Genomic DNA, 21,851 nt, shown 5'->3' on the forward strand with positions numbered 1-21,851 from the left:
TTTTGCAGGTGCTCGCATATTTAGAATGTTGGAAAGGGAGGGGACTTTTGGCCCTTAGACTTGCCTGAAACTCGTTGAGTTTCCGTTTAGAGGGGTGAAGACTTAGCGTGTCGCGTTAGTATATTTTCTAACACATCTCCCCCCCAGAACTTAATCGAGCATCTGATGCAATTACGCAAGACTTTAGTTGGGTGTCCGAGATTATCTTACATATAATGTGCCTGTGGTCTGGGAATTCAATATGTACAACCTAGTGATATTTAATGAGTGCATTGCCAGTATGTTTCATTTTGGAAGTAGCAAAGGAGGATAGGATGCACAGGTAAAAACATTTACCTTTGAATTCAATATCAACTCACGGCTAGTGTTTCGGCTGCTGGGCCTTTTTCAAGGGATGCTGTTGAGAAGAAACTCAATGACATTCATAGCCAAATCAGAAACTAACACACAGGCATGCAGTATACAGATCAGTGCATTTAGATACACACACTGCACACACACACCCTCCAGGTCATTGTGTTTACGGACTCACAAACTCTCTGGGATCAAGCTGTTAATGTAATGTATTCACCTACCCTGCAATGATGGGCATGCACACACACATTCAAGCACACACACGCATCCTGTAGGTCAGTGACTTTATGGGCACACACAAACACTCACAATAAACACACACACACCCTGCAGGTCAGTGATTTGACTGACAGGTGCTTTGATGCTCCATGACAGGATCTGCTGCTTCCCTTCATTTCCACTTCCTTTTCTCCCATCAGGTGACACCCCCACAGGTGCCACGACAACCGAGACCCCGCCTCCTCGGGGTGTGGATGGGGGGCAGCTGGTAACCGTGGGTGCAGACTGACACGATGAGCTGAACCAAGAGACGACGCACCAGCTGCTTCCCATCACGGTCTGACAACACAGGAGCAGTGAGAGTCAAGTCCATGTCTCTGTGTCTCTGGACAATGGCAGATATATCAATGTCACTCGGAGTAATACTAACAGTTAACTTTGTCTGTTATACCATGGTTGACTGACATCTAAATCAAAAACAGAATGATAGTTACCTCTATCTTCACCTATTCCAATGGAGGGTCATGTAAACTGTGTTTATCTTGTTAAAGGTATTTTGTATTGACTCAGGAGGAATAGAAGGGCATCAATATCTGGAGAGAAAAAGAAACCAGTCATAAAGTCAGTCATGACTGCACTTTGACATTTGCCCTTTTCAGAGGTAAACCAAGCTCACTTCAGAGGCAGATTTTTTTTTTGAAGTTTGGACCGTGTCCATCACTCATCTTTCCTCCCTGGTATAATTGTGTGAGGGCATTTGAGTGGAAAACTGAAAATGTCTCAATCCTCCTGCTTCATGCTCCCAGGGCTGTTTGCTTCCTTCACTCCCACTACAGCCTGGTCTCATAGACGAGACGTAGCATTGTAAACTTAAATTGGGGACACTCAAATTAGTATGATATGTTACGTTTGGTATGGTTACATAAGACAGAAGGTCACTTAAGGCAAAAACAAAAGTAGGGTAGTTGGTCAGGGTGGATGGGTAGGCGTATAAGGCGAACGTCTAGCAACCCAAAGGTTGTATGTTCAAATCTCATCAAGGACAACTTCAGCTTTTTAGATACTTAGCAACTACTTTTTAACTACTTTGCAACAAGCTAACCCTTCCCCTAACCTTAACCCCTAGCCTAGATAATGTTAGCTACCTAGCTAACATTGGCCACAACAAATATCATACGTTTTGCAAATTCGTAACATATTGTACAAATTGCAATTCATAACATATCATTGAAATTGTCATTTGTAACATATCAAATCAAATGTATTTATATAGCCCTTCGTACATCATCTGATATCTCAAAGTGCTGTACAGAAACCCAGCCTAAAACCCCAAACAGCAAGCAATGCCGGTGTAGAAGCAAGGTGGCTAGGAAAAACTCCCTAGAAAGGCCAAAACCTAGGAAGAATCCTAGAGAGGAACCAGGCTATGAGTGGTGGCCAGTCCTCTTCTGGCTGTGCCAGGTGGAGATTATAACATTATAACATAAAAGACCAGCATGGTCAAATAATAACAGGCAGAACAGTTGAAACTGGAGCAGCAGCACAGCCAGGTGGACTTGGGACAGCAAGGAGTCATCATGTCAGGTAGGCCTGAGGCATGGTCCTAGGGCTCAGGTCCTCCGAGAGAGAGAAAGAAGGAGAGAAAGAGAGAATTAGAGAGAGCATACTTAAATTCACACAGGACACCGGATAAGACAGGAGAAGTACTCCAGATATAACAAACTGACCCTAGCACCCCGACACATAAACTACTGCAGCATAAATACTGGAGGCTGAGACAGGTAGGGTCAGGAGACACTGTGGCCCCATCCGATGATACCCCTGGACAGGGCCAAACAGGAAGGATATAACCCCACCCACTTTGCCAAAGCACAGCCCCCACACCACGAGAGGGATATCTTCAACCACCAACTTACCATCCTGAGACAAGGCCGAGTATAGCCCACAAAGATCAGCTCCACGGCAAAACCCTAGGGGGGCGCCAACCCAGACAGGATGATCACATCAGTGACTCAACCCACTCAAGTGACACACCCCTCCTAGGGATGGCATGAAAGAGCACCAGTAAGCCAGTGTAATAGGGTTAGAGGCAGAGAATCCCAGTGGAAAGAGGGGAACCGGCCAGGCAGAGACATCAAGGGCGGTTCGTTGCTCCAGAACCTTTCCGTTCACCTTCACACTCCTGGGCCAGACTACACTCAATCATATGACCCACTGAAGAGATGAGTCTTCAGTAAAGACTTAAAGGTTGAGACCGAGTTTGCGTCTCTCACATGGGTAGGCAGACCATTCCATAAAAATTGAGCTCTATAGGGGAAAGCCCTTTCTCTAGCTGTTTGCTTAGAAATTCTAGGGACAATTAGGAGGCCTGCGTCTTGTGACCGTAGCGTACGTGTAGGTATGTACGGCAGGACCAAATCAGAGAGATAGGTAGGAGCAAGCCCATGTAATGCTTTGCAGGTTAGCAGTAAAACCTTGAAATCAGCCCTTGCCTTGACGGGAAGCCAGTGTAGGGAGGCTAGCACTGGAGTAATATGATCACATTTTTGGGTTCTAGTCAGGATTCTAGCAGCTGTATTTAGCACTAACTGAATTTTATTTAGTGCTTTATCCGGGTAGCTGGAAAGTAGAGCATTGCAGTAGTCTAACCTAGAAGTAACAAAAGCATGGATACATTTTTCTGCATCATTTTTGGACAGAAAGTTTCTGATTTTTGCAATGTTACTTAGATTGAAAAAAGCTCTCCTTGAAACAGTCTTGATATGTTCGTCATCATCAGGGTCCAAAGTAACGCCGAGGTCCTTCACAGTTTTATTTGAGACGACTGTACAACCATTAAGATTAATTGTCAGATTCAACAGAAGATCTCTTTGTTTCTCGGGACTTAGAACAAGCATCTGTTTTCTCCGAGTTTAAAAGTAGAAAGTTTGCAGCCATCCACTTCCTTATCATATGGACATATCATATCATATGGAATGGATGGTGGACATCCACAAATAAATACATACCATACGAAACGCAACATACTAATTGGAGGGTCAGATTTACATTTACTACCCCTGAGTCCAGGTTGCCCTCTATGGGCCTTTCACCTTTAAGAAAGACAGGATGTCACTGTCACTACCGACTGAACTCAACGGTAGGCTCAGATGGATCTGTCAGCAGCAAAATGACTGGGAAGAGTTTCCCCATGCTTCCCCTGAGCATTCCAAGGTATAGCGAATATACAGTGCCTTGCGAAAGTATTCAGCCCCCTTGAACTTTGCGACCTTTTGCCACATTTCAGGCTTCAAACATAAAGATATAAAACTGTATTTTTTTGTGAAGAATCAACAACAAGTGGGATACAATCATGAAGTGGAACGACATTTGTTGGATATTTCAAACTTTTTTAACAAATCAATAACTGAAAAATTGGGCGTGCAAAATTATTCAGCCCCTTTAAGTTAATACTTTGTAGCGCCACCTTTTGCTGCGATTACAGCTGTAAGTCGCTTGGGGTATGTCTATCAGTTTTGCACATCGAGAGACTGACATTTCTTCCCATTGCTCCTTGCAAAACAGCTCGAGCTCAGTGAGATTGGATGGAGAGCATTTGTGCACAGCAGTTTTCAGTTCTTTCCACAGATTCTCGATTGGATTCAGGTCTAGACTTTGACTTGGCCATTCTAACACCTGGATATGTTTATTTTTGAACCATTCCATTGTAGATTTTGCTTTGTTTTGGATCATTGTCTTGTTGGAAGACAAATCTCCGTCCCAGGTCTTTTGCAGACTCCATCAGGTTTTCTTCCAGAATGGTCCTGTATTTGGCTCCATCCATCTTCCCATCAATTTTAACCATCTTCCCTGTCCCTGCTGAAGAAAAGCAGGCCCAAACCATGATGCTGCCACCACCATGTTTGACAGTGGGGATGGTGTGTTCAGGGTGTTGCTTTTACGCCAAACATAACGTTTTGCATTGTTGCCAAAAAGTTCAATTTTGGTTTCATCTGACCAGAGCACCTTCTTCCACATGTTTGGTGTGTCTCCCAGGTGGCTTGTGGCAAACTTTAAACAACACTTTTTATGGATATCTTTAAGAAATGGCTTTCTTCTTGCCACTCTTCCATAAAGGCCAGATTTGTGCAATATACGACTGATTGTTGTCCTATGGACAGAGTCTCCCACCTCAGCTGTAGATCTCTGCAGTTCATCCAGAGTGATCATGGGCCTCTTGGCTGCATCTCTGATCAGTCTTCTCCTTGTATGAGCTGAAAGTTTAGAGGGACGGCCAGGTCTTGGTAGATTTGCAGTGGTCTGATACTCCTTCCATTTCAATATTATCGCTTGCACAGTGCTCCATGGGATGTTTAAAGCTTGGGAAATCTTTTTGTATCCAAATCCAGCTGTAAACTTCTTCACAACAGTATCTCGGACCTGTCTGGTGTTTCCTTGTTCTTCATGATGCTCTCTGCGCTTTTAATGGACCTCTGAGACTATCACAGTGCAGGTGCATTTATACAGAGACTTGATTACACACAGGTGGATTGTATTTATCATCATTAGTCATTTAGGTCAACATTGGATCATTCAGAGATCTTCACTGAACTTCTGGAGAGAGTTTGCTGCACTGAAAGTAAAGGGGCTTATAATTTTGCACGCCCAATTTTTCAGTTTTTGATTTGTTAAAAAAGTTTGAAATATCCAATAAATGTCGTTCCACTTCATGATTGTGTCCCACTTGTTGTTGATTCTTCACAAAAAAATACAGTTTTATATCTTTATGTTTGAAGCCTGAAATGTGGCAAAAGGTCGCAAAGTTCAAGGGGGCCGAATACTTTCGCAAGGCACTGTACATAGGAGATGTTCTACGAGTCTTTACACTGTTTTTAATGTGTTTATACTACAAAATCTATCCAATCTTTTGGCAAGAATAATGTTGACCTGTTATGGATTTAAGAGCCGTGCAAGGAAGCAAACAATGTGAGTGGTATTTTAGTGTAAACGGCAACTATGTTTTCGACTGGGTAACACATTTATGGTGTGCTGTACACAACTAAAGCAACTTGCACAACCTACTTTTAGACACTGGATCGTGATATGTTATGATACATACAACCATTATGTATTACCACATAATTAACTCGAATGAAACTATTTCAAGCCTTTGTTAGCTACTGATTTTCTGTTAAAACGAATATTAACATTAAATTATATACCGGAGTAACAAAGAAAGACACCAAAGGCATTTGGTGGCTGTGTGTTGGTAGAGCAGGGGATGGATGTTAGGAGTTGATCTCCTTTGAAAACAACGGGAAGGAAGAGGGACGGGCTGTTCAATAATTGATTGTGGCTGAGAGCGATATGAGTTTACTTAATGTGCCTGGCAGCGCAGGGCTAAGAAAGGAGCTGTTAGCTATTCCACCTCAGGCCCTAAACCCAGGCACTGGAAAAGGGAAAAAGGCTTGAGGACTGAACACTCACCTGGGCAAGAGGTAGGTCATCCGTTAGTGCAGCAACTATTACCCATCCTCCACCCATCTTTCCATCCACAATCCATCTTGTGTGTATATGGAGAGCCTGTGTGTGTGTGTGTGTGTGTGTGTGTGCTTCTATGTCATGAATGTGCGCGCTTGCATGCCCGTGTGCGTGCGTGTGTTCGGCAGGGGCTGCACAGCTGGATCTCCCCAGCAGCGGTGTTGTAGCTGCCCCCAGGTTCCTTTCTCTAAGTCTTAATAGAGTGCTCCTGTCAGCCTCCCCAGATGCCTCTCCATAAGGACACTCACTACACCAGCACAACTCTCTCAACTCATGTCTACTTCTCATTGGTACATATCTTTACAGCTCTGGAGCAATCTCAACTCCAGACGTGAGCCAAAAGCCTAAGCCAAACACTACGATGGCTGTTTGGGAAGACACACTAAAAAAAGCGTGTTTCAGCTGTACACTAAACACGGAACCTATACAATTATAAAATATTGCAGTGAAAGATGAAGATATTAGGCAATAGAACCATGGGACTAGATCCAAGAATTCAAGATACAACTGCACACATAAGATAGTGGAAACGGATAGCCCCTGTCTCGCTCCCTTTAGTGTAGAAAAGATGTGAGTTCAGCCATAAAGAGGTTTAAGGGGATAGGAGATGCTGTATACATTGAGTTCTCTACAGTGCCAGACAATGTATAGACTTGGCATTAGTTCAACATGGGGACCTGACACCCCCTCCCAAGTGTCCCCACTGTTGGAGGAAGAAAGTCTTTCTTTCTCTCTCTCTTTCGGAAAACTGACATTGCCTCCCAAGTGGAAGCAAAGGATCTCTCTCTCCTTCTCTCTCTTTCTCTCACTCCCTCTCTCATTTTCTCCCTCTTCTCTATCTCACCCTCTCCTCTCGTTCCTCCTGATTTGCCAGACATCCTCTTCCCTCTGCTGTCACATTTGGTACAGATGGTTAGGCCCTATGGAGTGGCCTGTCAGTCTCCATTTGCCCAGCGCAGTGTGACAGCGGGCCTGATGGCTCGTGAAGGGCCCCCGACTCCCCCAGACACACGGACACTGACATTTTCTCAAAGGGGCCCGCACACGCCTCCACACAGCCAGATACTGTAGGAGAGAAATGAAGAGAACCTGGAGTTGACTCTGAGCCAGCCACAGGCTAAGAGAGAGAGAGAGGGAGAAATAAAGAGAGAAAGGGATGGGTGAGAGAGAGAGGGCTGGAAACAGGGAGTTGGGATGGGAGGCAAAGAAGAGAGAGGTAAAAGGAGAAAGAGAAATAGAAGGGTTGAGAGAGAGAGAGAGAGGGACAGGTCTGAGCTGTCAGATAAGGCACGCATCAGTCATTGCCTGTGGATGTGATCTCACAGCTCACGTCAGTAACCTATCCAGTGCCCCTGTGCCACTGCACTAATCACTTCCCTGGGAGGCTGCACTGAGTCGTGTATCAGGCAGCCCGGCCGGCCAGGCAGCGTGTGTGTGAGGCCAAGCGGAGGAGAATGAGCCCCCGACCACCCTCAGATGCACTTCCACCTGACATACCCCTGTTTACGCAAACACACACAGTACACAATCATACACACACACAGTCAAACTCAGTAGATACACACACAGGCAGAGTGGCATATGTACATGCGTGTGCATGCATACACATACATGGACAAATACAACCACAAACAGACTTATTTTAACTATAGATTATGGCCAAGATCTTATATTTTATGATTAATGCTATTTTAACAAATTGTTTATTCATATGGAATTTACCTGAAATGGAAAAACCTCTAAAGAGAAAAGCCTATAACCACATAACTGAGAGAATAGCAAAATCAACAAGACCAAATGGACCAAAAAATCATAAAAACGAGGAAAAGTAAGAAATGTTGATCCTGACAAGTAGCCTATTGTCTGTTTGTCTCAACGCAGCAGAAAATATTCTCTATTTTCCTATCTCTCTCATGCGGAACGATTTGACACAAACTGACAGATGTGGAGAATATCCCTACGCGAAGGTTGACAGCTTTGTTTCCCATCTTATCTCGTTGTTTAGCTCCCCATTCATTTCACCTTTCTCGTTGATATTGTTGGGATTTTGAGGTTTGCTTTTAATCTATTGTCATTGACAAAGAATGTCACTTTCCATCCATTTCAGCATCGTACCGTGACGATGAAATCTTCCTTTGAACTACAATAGAAATAACAACAACAATGACATTTAGATGTTAGCCTATCATATTTCTGATATTAAATGTTGGGGAACATATTAACCTACATTTAAAACATAAGGTTATGCTTTGGCTACGGGGTGTTTTGGTGGTCGGGCCTTTTATGTGTTAATAAAGGCTAATAGTTTTCAAAATCCATGCTATTGAAATATGCAGGAGTGTGGCTAAACCACCGGGTAAAAGTTATGCATGACTGAACTAACAAGAACAAACCAAACCACAACTTCTGCAGGCTATTAGAAATCTTAACCAGAATGCGGTCTCTCGTGTATAATATGCATTTATATTATGAATGAAATATGTCTACACTTGACAACGTCCATCCAATATGATGGTTTTGTCTTTCAAATATGTCCATGATAAGCTCGTTGGAACAGAAAGAAAACGTGTTTATCCATGACTATAGGGCCTATGTTTAACCATAATCATTACCATCGGCACCTGGTTGTTTTAAAATAAGAATATTCTTATTATATGAGAGTGCTAACAAATAGTCGAATAATTCACGACTTGGAGGTAACTTTTAACATTGAAGCCTATAGGCTATGATGTGTGAATGAAAAGACTCCTGAAATAGTTCGGTCAAACAAGTTTTGAGACCGAGCATTACCAGGCCTCACTTGGAAACCAACAAGAAATTGTAAAAAAATTCAAACAAAATAAAACATGTATTCAATTTGCACCGGCTGACTAGCCTACCTACAGTCTACCTCAAATTAAACGTTGTACCAACCTTTGCCAATACTGTCAAATCCGTTTACTGTATCCTTGCTGCAAGGTAGACACCACATGTGACATTACCGGGTAGGAGGGAGGATGCTGTATTGTAGTGCCCCAAGGCAATGCTCCTAGTCAATATATATCTCCCACACACTCGCTCTCACGCTCCCATTTGAGCAGGATATGCGCTGTCTGCTTAGTAGCCTACCGATAGACACAGAGAATTGACAGACATAAACACACCCGGGACACACATCAGGTAGGAATACCAGATTTATTCCCTAATTTCAGATACAATGTGTTGTTTAATTCGTATGAGTTGGTTTTCATTTAGTAGACTATGAATATTGTATGAATATTGGGCTTTGCAGTTGAGTCGTGTCAATGTTTGTAATTGTCATAATTGGTCCACAGACACCGTTGTCCATGGGGAAAACAACGCAATGTGTTCTGTTATTTGACATGCATGGAATGTGTGAAAATGACATGACAAATATTTATAATATTCTATTACTATATCATTCAAAATAACAGCCTATTCATTTTAAGATGAGGAAAATGTCTCACGGAATTATTTCATGAACTTTTTTTAATACACAGACCTTCATTACTTTAGGCCTAAGTGTTACTTTATATAGATTTTTTTACATTTATTTCCGAACTTAGATTAACAATTTATTTTAGGCATAATTATGAATGAACTATTTCACAAGGGAATAAGCCAGCTAATTGTTAGGATGCAAGACTGACCATTTCTAACACTGTGATAACATGGGTTTAGGCCTGCTATCTATCAAAGTCTAATTTAGGACTGAAATAAAGATATATTTTTTTTATAGAAGTGTAGAAATAAATGTGTTATTTGCTTTGATATGCATGACAACAGCTGCATTTGGATATTGAATGTTTCTCAATATCATCCATGGGAAAACCTTCTGCATCTCCCAAAAGCTGAGAGGAATACGATGGTGTTTGACTTGACGTATTTATTAAATAGGCCTATATCACTTTTATATTCATTCAATAAATATGACACACAAGATTCGTACCAAAAAAATCGACGTCAAACACTCTTATATCTTCTGTCATCCGCTCCTTCAGGACCTTCTCCTTAGTTCAAGTTGACAGAAGACATTGGATCATCGCTCAGTTTTCACTGCAAGCCACCATCTTAGGTAAAGTCACATTTAGGCTCGATTTGAAATAAAATACAAAACTGTTATACTCTCTGTATATAACTATAATATAGAGAGAGTAAATAGAAAGGATGATTCCACACTCTATAAAATGCCATTCTTTCCTCTCTGTGAGTAGCCGACAGATCAACACCTCATATTGGTGCCATTTGACACATTTGCCCCCCTTCCCCCATCCCATCCAACATTATCGGTTTTGGTTGTTATTGCATGAACTTGTCAATGCTTTTAGTGAGGCGAGCCTTCTTAATTGAAACAATAGATGTTGAAGCTGAAGCGATTAGGCCTGTCTGATCACAAGCCCCTAAAAGCTTAAAACAAGACCGGAGGGCCTGGATAAGGGAAAGGTGGGGGGCAGAGGCCCACAGAGTCAGAGGGGGTAGAGGGCATGGCGGCCACTAACAGTGTTCAGCAGTGAAAAAATCTAAAGGAAAAATTATTTGTATTGATTAGTTCCTAATAGCAGCTGTTAGGCTCCATTATGATCTCAGAGGCCAGGTCAGAGCCTCAGGGGTAGACAAGTGAGCCAATCACATGGGCCGATGCAAACGGGCTAGTGTCTGAGGGGCCAATTGGGGCAGGACCTGACAAAAAAAAGGGAATTTTTGTCATCCCTCTCGTATTACAGATATTGCAGTGAAGTCAAGGTCAGTTTCTGTCGATCTGTCCTCACAAGGTGTGATGTGCGAAGCGATGGTTTAGTAAAAGTTTATAGTGTTCTTAAACAAGTCTTCACCACCAGGGATCTCAGGGGAGAAGCAAGAAGAATGATTCAAGTAATTAAAAGGAAAAAAAGCGGGTCTGTAAAGTTGATTTTACCTCAGCCCGGACCCCGAAACATCACACAGGCTTTCATCCGTGAACGGCCTCAGGAAAAATACAAAATAAAAGCCTCACAGAAGGGTCTTTTAATCTGAAGAGCGACGCTCTCTCTCACTCTCTCTACCCACAGGGCTAACCCAGCGGCTTGGCTTACAGTGGAGAACAATTACGTTTCTTTCTCCCCATCCCGTTGACTTTAGGTCCCTGTCCCCCCCTCAAAAAAAATTACAATAAATTGTAGGGGAGTGTTTGTAATTGGTTTAAGGGCATTATTGAAAAGGTTCATTAAACTAAAGTGATTGTTATATTGAAATATGGAAGAAAGTGGTGCTCTGTTGAGATAATTAGACAGAATACTGATATTCTCTTGTATTTATGTATAAAAACTAATTGTGAGACTGAATGGTGCATACAATGATGGCATTTGAATCTGCCGCATCAGATAATAGGGTAGGTGAAGTGTGTAAAACCTGAAAACTAATTTGACATTTAGTCTGCATGGTTCAATTGTTTTGTTTACCTTTGGGGATTGTGAGCTACCGTAATTATATTATAGGTCAGATGTTTTGTCATTACTTAAATATCCAACAAAAATTCTGAAATAGAGAGCGAAAGGAGTTGATAGGAAAGTCAGTCATTTTTATTTTATAATAAATTTAACCAAACAGTTAAGAACTAATTCTTATTGACAGCCTACCGGGGAACAGTGGGTTAACTGCCTTGTTCAGGGGCAGAACGACAGATTTTTACCTTGTCAGCTCGGGGATCCAAACCAGCAACCTTTCGATTACTGACCCAACGCTCTAACCACTAGGCTACCTGCTGCCCCACTGGAGTGTATAATTTCACTAAAGGAAACTTAATTCATCTTTAAAAATATTGTAATGTGCCGAATTTAGTCCACTGGTTTATACATTTAAAAAACATTTTTAAAAATCCTGATAATGACTGATTACATTACACACACATTAGTAAATAGTTCACTCATTCACTTAAAATATCCACCAAAATACACACAGGGAACACTTTATTTTATGGTCCATTATTTACCTGATATTTATTTTAAAAATATAGCAAAAACATTTCATTACCTAATAACCACCTCTCTGTGTCTTTGGGATTCATTGAAAAAAGTAGCACCAGCATCAAATAGTACCAATTGTATTCAATGTTTTCAGTACCAATTGTATTCAATGTTTTCAGTACCAATTGTATTCAATGTTTTCAGTACCAATTGTATTCAATGTTTTCAGTACCAATTGTATTCAATGTTTTCAAGTCCCAAAACGTTATATTTGTTACCATGTAATTTTCCAGTAAATTCCAGTTGTAATAGATATGCGAGATGTCCCGTGAAAGGGTATATTAAACGTTGAGAACACCACCCCAACTCCAAAAGCACAGAAGTAGAAGAGAAAGACAGAAGCGGGCGAGAGGAGAGCAGTTGAACTTGGTGCGATGCGCCCTGACCCAAATCCCAGCCCTGGCACTAACGATGCCCTATGGGCGTGACGCCAGGCTCTCATTAAGAACCAGGGCACCCCCTCCCCCCAACGCCCGCCGTCTACAATCCTCACCCTGGCCCGCTGCACCCCTGGCCGGCCTCCAGGGGCCCAGAGCCCATGTAGCCAGGCCATGGCTGTGAGTAAAGCCCCCTGCACAGGTGCCTGTTTGCCCCCCAGCCCTGGGCCCTGGGCCCTGCTAGTGCCTGGTGCTGCACTGGAAATAATGAGTAGCGGCAGGTACAGTGAGAAGAGAGCAGCGTGGGCCACCCTGCAGTTAGGTTAGTGGCAACTCAGCTCAGCAGCTCAGGTAGACAACGTATGAAACACTCCCATAGATACACATATGCGCATGCTGATACATGGCCCCCTATGTACATTCACATACTCTTAGCACACAGATACAGACAGACTCAGAGAAATGCATGAAGATAATAATAATAATAATATATGCCATTTAGATGAATATACTCAGGCCTCCTGAGTGGCGCATTGGTCTAAGGCACTACATCCCTTTGCCACTAGAGATTCTGAGTTCAAGTCCAGGCTCTGTTGCAGCCGGCCACAACTGGGAGACCCATGGTGCGGTGCACAATTGGCCCAGCGTTGTCCGAGTTAGGGGAGGGCTTGGCCGGCAGGTATGTCCTTGTCCCATCGTGCACTAGCGACTCCTGTGGTGGGCCAGGCGCAGTGCATGCTGACACTGTCACCAGGAGCACAGTGTTTCCTCTGACACATTGGTTAAGGAATGCCCACTTAACCCAATGCCCTGGTTAAGTGGGCATTGTGTCAAGAAGCAGTGCGTCTTGGTTGGGTTGTGTTACGGAGGACGCACGGCTCTCTACCTTTGCCTCTCCCGAGTCCGTACGGGAGTTACAGCGATGAGACAATAGGGGAGAAAACGAGCTAAAACAAATATTATAATATTAATATACTCACCATATGCTCTGCAGTGTAATTCTGACAATCTAACTCAATTCTGCTGTTTCTTTCTGGGACTTTATTAAAAATGTTGATTGACTTCTTTTGGAAAAAATGTATTAAATGTATTAATTAGACTTTTTAGGTTATAATTCCCCAAAATATGTATCTTGTGTTCCACAGCTCCTGCCCACCTGGATCCCAGCTTGAGGAATACTTCTCAACAAATAAAGAAATGCAAAACATCTAGCCTGAGAAGGAACGAGAGACTGTGTCCCTACACCCCCATCTCTCCAAGACATTCACATACCTTCTCCTCAGAATAACCTGCATTGTGAGCACAGAATCATTCAGCACCATGTCCAAGGAGGGTCACGCGTGCAAGGTGACCTCCGTGTGCAAGCACAAGGAGCGCAAGCCCAAGAAGCCCCACTACATCCCACGGCCATGGGGCAAACCATACAACTATAAGTGCTTCCAGTGCCCCTTCACCTGCATGGAGAAGTCTCACCTCTACAACCACATGAAGTACAGCCTGTGCAAGAACTCCCTGTCCCTGCTCATTGAGTCCGACTGGCCCTATAAGAAGGGCAACCTGCTGCACCCAGACCAGATCCGGCCCCTTCAGCAGGCACACTGCCTCCGGGCCGCGGCTGGGAAAGAGGAGCCCGAGCCCTCCACAGGGACCGAGGAGAGGCCCCGGCAGCGGCGTGCAGTGGAGGAGGACAGAGACAATGGACAGAGTCCGGCAGGAGAGGAGGAGAGGGGACAGGGAGAAGGGGCTGAAGTCAATGGGATGACCAGAGAGAGCTCCAATAACAGGAATTCTTCAGAAGGGACGACCAAGAGAGCAAGTAAAGGGCCTGAACCTGAGCTGCTGATGGCCGATATGTTCTCTTTGGAGGACCAACTTCTGCGGGCACGTACTGTGGAGGTGGAAGCCCAGCTGAAGCACTACAAGTTGTCCAAGACGTGCCTGACTGCCCCCGGGCTGCTGTCGGAGCAGTGGCGTCTGCTGGCCACCAGCCAAACCAAGGCCAAATCCGAGGGTGCCCAGCCTAGAGTGGGCAGCTCCATCCCTTGCTACCCTCTTCCACCTGGCCTAGTGGACTACCAGGATCCCACGGGACTCAACCTGTCTGTCCTCGGGGTGGGCTACCCCCTGAGCCCCAGCCTCTTCTCCTATGTGAACTCAATGAACGCAATCCCCACGCCTACCACCAATGTTAATACCCCAACTCATGCGCAGCTAGCCCAGCTCCCCTTCCTGGCGTCGGCCGCTCAGCTCATGCAACCGGCGTCCGGTGCACACCACCCCGCCGACCGGAGCCTCCTGCCACCCCACTTCTACTACCCCTTCCTCTGTGAGCATGCCTTCGGAGCAGCCTCTGCTCAGAGTGACATCAGCAAGGGGCTTAAGACCTCCGTGAATGGCCTGGAGCCCAACTCCAGTTACCAGCCCAAAATCAACTTGTGGAAGGTGCCTGCTCTGAGGCCAGGTACCCCTACCACCTCCCCTGCCGCCTGGGTATCCCCCCAGAGAGAGTCACCAGACCCTTCCTACAGGACAGGGGACAAGTTTGAGGCTGCAGCCAAGGAGGGGAAGCCAAGCTGGGGCCTCAAGAGGACAGGGGCCACCTTGGGGACCCACAAGTCCCCTGTGGAGAAGCGGCCAGCCCTTGGGTTCACCCTGGACCTCCTCAAGAACATTCACAAAACCAAACCAACAGAAAATCTCCTCCACAGCAGGTAAGATCCTACAGATCCTACTATTTTAATATATTTTTTTGCTTTTTAATATTTTACTATTTATTTTTTGTATTTTCATAACTTTTTCTATATTTTCTTCTCTGAAATCTCAGATTTCTAAAATTCTTCTTTGGTCTCTCCATAGTTTTACGAATGCTCAGTCTGAAGCCCAGCCAGCAGAGCAGTGGTACACAGATCCCCCCGCAAGCCCAGTCAGTGATTCGCCCTCTCTGCCGCGTTGTAGAAGACCCAGCAGCCGGGACTCTACCACTGGCCAAGGGACAGGGGAGGCATCTTCAGAACCAACATCAGCTGCTGCCCTCCTCAGCGATCTCTCCAAGGCTTTACAGGAGTACCAGGAGGCTGAACGCAAGATCGCCCACTTGGAGAAAGAAGACCTCCCTGCTCAGGGACACCTATGGGAACACCTGAACAAGATCCGCAGCGAGCTCTCCCACATTCACCATGCACTGGAGAGGACAGCTCGCCAGAGCGAAGGACCCCTGGACCTCTCGGTCAAGAAGGAACACCCTGGAGTGACCAATGTGGTTGCCACTGGCGACCAGGGCCTCGAGGGAGCCTCACTTAAAGATGATATTACCATGGACACTGAGGAGGAAGACGAGGAGACCAAGGAGAGGGACGAGGAGGAAAAGGAGAACGAGAGGAGGAAGGAAGCGATGAAGGCTTCATTGGAGAGTCGCAAGCAGTCTTTGGACGTGCTGATCAAGATGAGTCAGGTGGGGGTGAAGACGGAGGTCCTATCCTCAGGAGGGTTGGGGTTGAGGCCCAGCCAGGCGGAGGGTCTCTGGCCAGGCAGGACCACCAAGTGTGAGGCTGACTCCAGCGTGCTGCTTTGCCCTGATGGACGGCCCCTCACGGTCTTCAATGACTTCCCCACCTTCTCCACCAAAAACACCAAGAGGCCCCCGTCCATCCAGCAACTACGGGAACCACAATGTCCGCCAAGCCCCTTGACCACAATAGACTCCTAAACCTCTCCTGAGAAACTCAATTTCCCAGCTTGCCACACACCTGAACGCCCTCCTTAAGACTACACAGTAGCACTATTTTATTTTGTTCATGCACTCCCAGACTCTCAGTGTCCAGGCAAGCGCTTACACCACTAATGTACTTTACAACATCACCCCCATCTCCCCATAAAGACGACAAGCATCGTACCTTCAAAAAAAGGGGCGAATGAAGAAGTGGCTGAAAAGAAGTGACATTTAACATAAGACTAGTACCCTCAATCAGTTCTCCCTATTAAAATGGTGATCGTTGATACAGGATTATTTGGAAAAACTATTCCAATGGGCAGTAGCGATGTTTGAAATGAAAGACTTGTTATGCGACAAAAAATGTATTTGCACTTAAAAGAGTGACTGCAGAACACATTAAAAAATTGTTTTAATATCTAAGGTATGAATTCTCTTACAATTCTGTCCCAAGTTGAGAGACAGTCCTTTGAACTGATTTGTACATATTGTAATTTATTTGATTGATGTAATCAAAATGAATTAAGAAGTAAATGTTATGTTTTATATTATGTCTTGTTTGATTGTCTTATGTGTCTGATTATACCATCGCACTGTACATGTCTACTGTACATGCCTATATCAAATGCACTTTCATTTATTTGAATAAACAAAGAAATATTGTCGTAGAAGTTGTAGAGTTTTGGGCTGAGCCTTTAGAGTGAATGAGTGATTGCAGGGGCGCAACTTGGTTTTAGAAGTGTGTGTGGGGGGTGACACTGGACTCTGCCTAGAAGGCCAACATCCCGGAGTCGCAACTTCACTGTTGAGACTGGTGTTTTAATGAAGCTGCCAGTTGAGGACTTGTGATGTGTCTGTTTCTCAAACTAGTGTAAATCTAATGTACTTGTCCTCTTGCTCAGTTGTGCACCGGGGCCTCCCACTCCTCTTTCTATTCTGGTTAGAGACAGTTTGCGCTCTTCTGTGAAGGGAGTAGTACATAGCGTTGTACGAGATCTTTAACTTCTTTGCAATTTCTCGCATGGAATAGCCTTCATTTCTCAGAACAAGAATAGACTGACAAGTTTCAGAAGAAAGTTCTATGTTTCTGGCCATTTTGAGCCTGTAATCGAACCTACAAATGCTGATGTTCCAGATACTCAACTAGTCTTAAGAAGGACAGTTTTATTGCTTTTTTAATCAGAACAAGTTTTCAGCTGTGCTAACATAATTGCAAACAGGTTTTCTAATGATCCTTTTAAAATGCTAAACTTGGATTAGCTAACACAACGTGCCATTGGAACACAGGAGTGTTGGTTGCTGATAATGGGCCTCTGTACGCCTATGTAGATATTCCATAAAAAATCTGCCGCCGTTTACAGCGACAATAGTCGTTTACAACATTAACAATGTCTACACTGTTTTTCTGATCAATTTAATGTCATTTTAATGGACAAGAACATTTATTTTCTTTCAATAACAAGGACATTTCTAAGTGACCCCAAACTTTTGAACAGTAGTGTATATATTGTCGGATAAACACTCTAAAGAGCCTACCCAACCGCTCAGAGGCGTATGCATGGTCCTAAAGCACACCGTTGCCTTGTTTTGTATCACATTCCAATTATAAAACTGGGGGGCAAAAATGCAATTTCAGAACGTCCTCAGTGAAATATTGCACCCCTGAGTGATTGTGTAGTGCCTTTACACTGTGATAAGTGTAATAACTTAGAAATATACAGTTAAATTTATTTAGCAAGAGCAGTTGATATTCTACAACATTTTCCATATAAGTAATTCCCTTTCAAATCCATGAAAGGTAGTGGACATGTGCATATTTCTGGAGAAAGGAGAGATTATTGGGAGGCAACCATAGTCTTTCCTAATGCATAGTGGCATGGCCTCTGTAGCACTCATGTATCTTCCCTGACATGGCAGGATGAACAACCCATGCTAAAGGTGAAGTGGCTCCCTGAGCTAAACCGTCAGCAGCATCAAGGTCACCTGTGCCTGGGCGCGCCTGGGCCCCCCTTCAAAGGTCAGGGCCCCAGGCTGGGGCTCCAGATAGGTTGGGAGAGGGCTACCTGTCAACCCCTTGGATAGGTGCTCTGCGCTGGGCCACCCTGCACTCCCCTGCCCCCTCTTCTCTACCCCTCACGCCTGGTCACGGCAGAAAAGGTTATCTGTCAAGACCCCGAAGACCCAAAATGGTGGCTCTTTGGTCACGATGAAGAGGCCAAGGTGCCACACCAATTCTGTCTACACCTCATTTGGCCGTAAATAGGATACGTCTCTGTAGACCCAGGGTCACAGGAAACAATCACACACAGGCCTGTAGACACACTTGTGAACCAAGATGTCCGGAGAGGAGTACTATATGACACAAGTATAACAGGTAATAGACCAAAATATTTGGTCTATTTTACTTTTATTGAACTTCAAACCCTAAATCCATTCTCTGCGTTGTAAAGAGAATTGAAACATATTGCTAGCATAGAATACAACACCATCTACTTGGTACTTCAGCACTAACTGCACAACTGGCATCTTCAATAACAAAAGGTTACTTTTTCATCTCTGTGGACAGGCATATATGAATTACAGCACACTCCGAGGACACGTATTTGGGTTGGTTAAGAGCACCCTCTTGTGGACAAATGATTTATTAACTTGACCCTTACTGTGACCCTCCTCAACAGGGATCCTTCAGAAAGTTTTCATGCCCATGATGATGAAGTGAAAACATGTTTTTAGACATTTTCGCAAATGTATTGAAAATGAAATACAGAAATGTTCCATTTAATAAGTATTCACGCCCCTTTGCTATGACACTTCAAATTGAACTCAGGTGTCCTTTGATCATCCTTGAGATGTTGTTACAACTTGATTGGAGTCCACTTGTGGTCAATTCAAATGTTTGGACCTGATATAGAAAGAAACACACCTGCCTATATAAGATCCCACAGTTGACAGTGTATGTCAGAGCAGAAAATATCCCATGAAATCCAATGAACTGTCCGTAGATCTCAGAGATTGAATTGCGATGAGGCATATATCTGGGGAAGGGTATTAAACCATTTCTAGAGTGTTGAACACTTTGAAGAGCACAGGGGCCTCGATCATTGGCCGTCCAACCAAACTGAGCAACCCGGGCAAGAAGGACCTTGGTCAGGGAAGTGACCAAGAACCAAATGAATGAAAAGTGCCTGGAGAAAACCATCACATGTCGAACACCGTTCCCTAACGTTAAGCATGCATGTGGTGGCAGCAAATACTTGATGAGAACCTTAGAGTGGAGCGACGATTTACGTTCCAATCGGACAATGACCCCAAGCATACAGCCAAAGCAATGCTGGAATGTCTTCAGAACAAGAATTTGAAGGTCGTTGAGTGGCCCAGCCAAAGCCCGGACTTGAATCCCTTTGTAAATCTGTGGAAAGACTGAAAGATTGCTGTTCACCACCGTTCCCCAACATTTTACTACATATGGTTAAATAAAGGTCACACAGTACTTATTGGTAGTCTTTAAATATGTGTAAACGATACACAGTACCAGTCAAAAGTTTGGACACACCTACTCATTAAATTCACCTACGCATCCTCTTAAGGATTGGACCCTTTTTTTCAAAATGACATACACAAATTTAACTGCCTGAAGCTCAGGCCCTGAAGGAAGGATATGCATTTTCTTGGTACCATTTGAAAGGAAACAAAGTTTGTGGAAATGTGAAAGGAATGTAGGAGAATATAACACATTAGATCTGGTAAAAGATAACACAAAGAAATACCATCATCATTTGTACCATCATCTTTGAGATGCAAGAGAAAGGCCATAATGTATTATTCCAGCCCAGGTGAAATGTATATTTTGGCCACTAGATGGCAGAAGTGTATGTGAAAAGTTTTAGACTGATCCAATGAACCATTGCATTTATGTTCAAAATTTTGTATCGACTGCCAAAATGTGCCTAATTTGTTCATTAATCATTTTTCATGTTCAAAACTGTGCACTCTCCTCTAACAATAGCATGGTATTAGTTCACTGTAATAGCTACTGTAAATTGGACAGTGCAGTTAGATTAACAAGAATTTAAGCTTTCTGCCAATATCAGATATGTCTATGTCCTGGGAGATTTTCTTGTTACTTACAACCTAATGCTAATCGCATTAGCCTATGTTAGCTCAACCATCCCCCAGGGGACCCACCAATGCTGAAGAAGGATTTAGTAATGACATCAAAACTATGAAATAACACATATGGAATCATGTAGTAACCAAAAAAGTGTTAAACAAATCAAAATATTTTTTATATTTCAGATTCTTCAAAGTAGCCACACTTTGCCTTGATGAAAGCTTTGCACACTCTTGGCTCTTGGTCACCTCCCTGAGACAGGTCCTTCTCCCCCGATTGCTCATTTTGGCCAGGTGGCCAGCTCTAGGAAGAGTCTTGGTGGTTACAAACATCTTCCATTTAAGAATGATGGAGGCCATTGTGCTCTTGGGGACCTTCAATGCTAAATAATCTTTGTTAGTACCCTTCCCCAGATCTGTGCCTCGACACAATCCTGTCTCGGCGGTCTACAGACAATTCCTCCGACCTCATGGCTTGGTTTTTGCTCTGACATGCACTGTCAACCATGGGACCTTATATATACAGGTGTGTGCCTCTCCAAATCATGTCCAATCAATTGAATTTACCACAGATGGACTCAAATCAAGAAACATCTCAAGGATGATCAATGGAAACAGGATGCGCATGAGCTCAATTTCGAGTCTCACAGCAAAGGGTCTGAATACTTATGTAAATAATGTATTTCTGTTTTTAATTTTTAATAAATGTGCTAACATTTCTAAAAACCAGTTTTCGCTCTGAAAAAACGGATGCCGCTATGGCATTATGGGGTATTGTGTGTAGATTGATGAGTAAAACAAATAATTGAATCAATTTTGGAATAAGGCTGTAACATAACAAAATATTGAAAACGTCAAAGGGTCTGAATATTTTCAGAATGCACTGTATATGGACTACGTCTGTCCTAGCTTGCTCATTAACACCTTTATCAAAATTACTGATTGCCTCTTTTCCGCTTGTTGTCCCCTTATGCCATAGTTTGTACATCTCAATTGTCAGTAGGAACCACATTTGTTTAAGCAAGTCAGCCATATCAGCTATGTTTTTTTTTAAGGCAGTAAATGAGGCTGAATGAACTGTTTCGCTGCCAGACAAGGCTCCGCTGATAGCCAGATGTAGCAGTGGTAAGGATTCACTCCATATCACGTCCTGACCGTAGTTCCTTTTTGTCTCTGATTTAGTTTGGTCAGGGCGTGAGTTGGGGTGGGCATTCTATGTTTTGTATTCTAGGTTTTGCATTTCTCGTTTTGGCCTGGTATGGTTCCCGATCAGAGGCAGCTGTCATTCGTTGTCTCTGATGGAGAACCATACTTAGGCAGCCTGTTTTCCCACTAGTGTCACGCAGGACTAGGTGGGTGAGGAAGGAATCCGGCGCAGAGAGTTCCACAGGGAAAAGGTGCACTTTAATGTGGCACAAAATAACAAGCCCACAACACAGGGCGTGGACAATAATGTGGACCACTCAAAACACAGGGTGCCAGGTCCAGAACAAGGACACCTCTATCTAACGCACACACACGTAACACAAATATAATCCCGCACAAAACAAGGGCGGGTAC

The 21,851-nt window shown here is 43.8% G+C and overlaps 1 protein-coding gene and 1 long non-coding RNA gene across 2 annotated transcripts; one reads left to right on the forward strand and one right to left on the reverse strand.

The window, feature by feature from the left end:
- Positions 1–624: 624 nt before the first annotated feature.
- Positions 625–9,153, reverse strand: LOC118369130 (uncharacterized). The gene is made up of 3 exons (XR_004822508.2): positions 9,007–9,153; positions 1,068–1,166; positions 625–912 (listed from the first exon to the last, which is right to left on the reverse strand). It is a non-coding gene; the product is annotated as an uncharacterized LOC118369130 (long non-coding RNA).
- A 4,364-nt stretch (positions 9,154–13,517) lies between these two features.
- Positions 13,518–16,732, forward strand: prr35 (proline rich 35). Its single transcript, XM_035753616.2, has 2 exons — positions 13,518–15,183; positions 15,329–16,732. Exons 1-2 carry the CDS (start codon positions 13,793–13,795, stop codon positions 16,176–16,178), a joined length of 2,241 nt encoding a protein of 746 aa, XP_035609509.1. The 5' UTR covers positions 13,518–13,792; the 3' UTR covers positions 16,179–16,732.
- Positions 16,733–21,851: the final 5,119 nt, after the last annotated feature.

The sequence above is a fragment of the Oncorhynchus keta genome, chromosome 3 (assembly GCF_023373465.1).
Source record: "Oncorhynchus keta strain PuntledgeMale-10-30-2019 chromosome 3, Oket_V2, whole genome shotgun sequence".
Classification (NCBI taxonomy): domain Eukaryota; kingdom Metazoa; phylum Chordata; class Actinopteri; order Salmoniformes; family Salmonidae; genus Oncorhynchus; species Oncorhynchus keta.

Coding starts and splice junctions, on each gene's coding strand:
- prr35 (XM_035753616.2), top strand. CDS start 13,793: ATGTCCAAGGAGGGTCACGCGTGCAAGGTGACCTCCGTGTGCAAGCAC. Junction 15,184..15,328: donor GAAAATCTCCTCCACAGCAG/GTAAGATCCTAC, acceptor GTCTCTCCATAG/TTTTACGAATGCTCAGTCTG.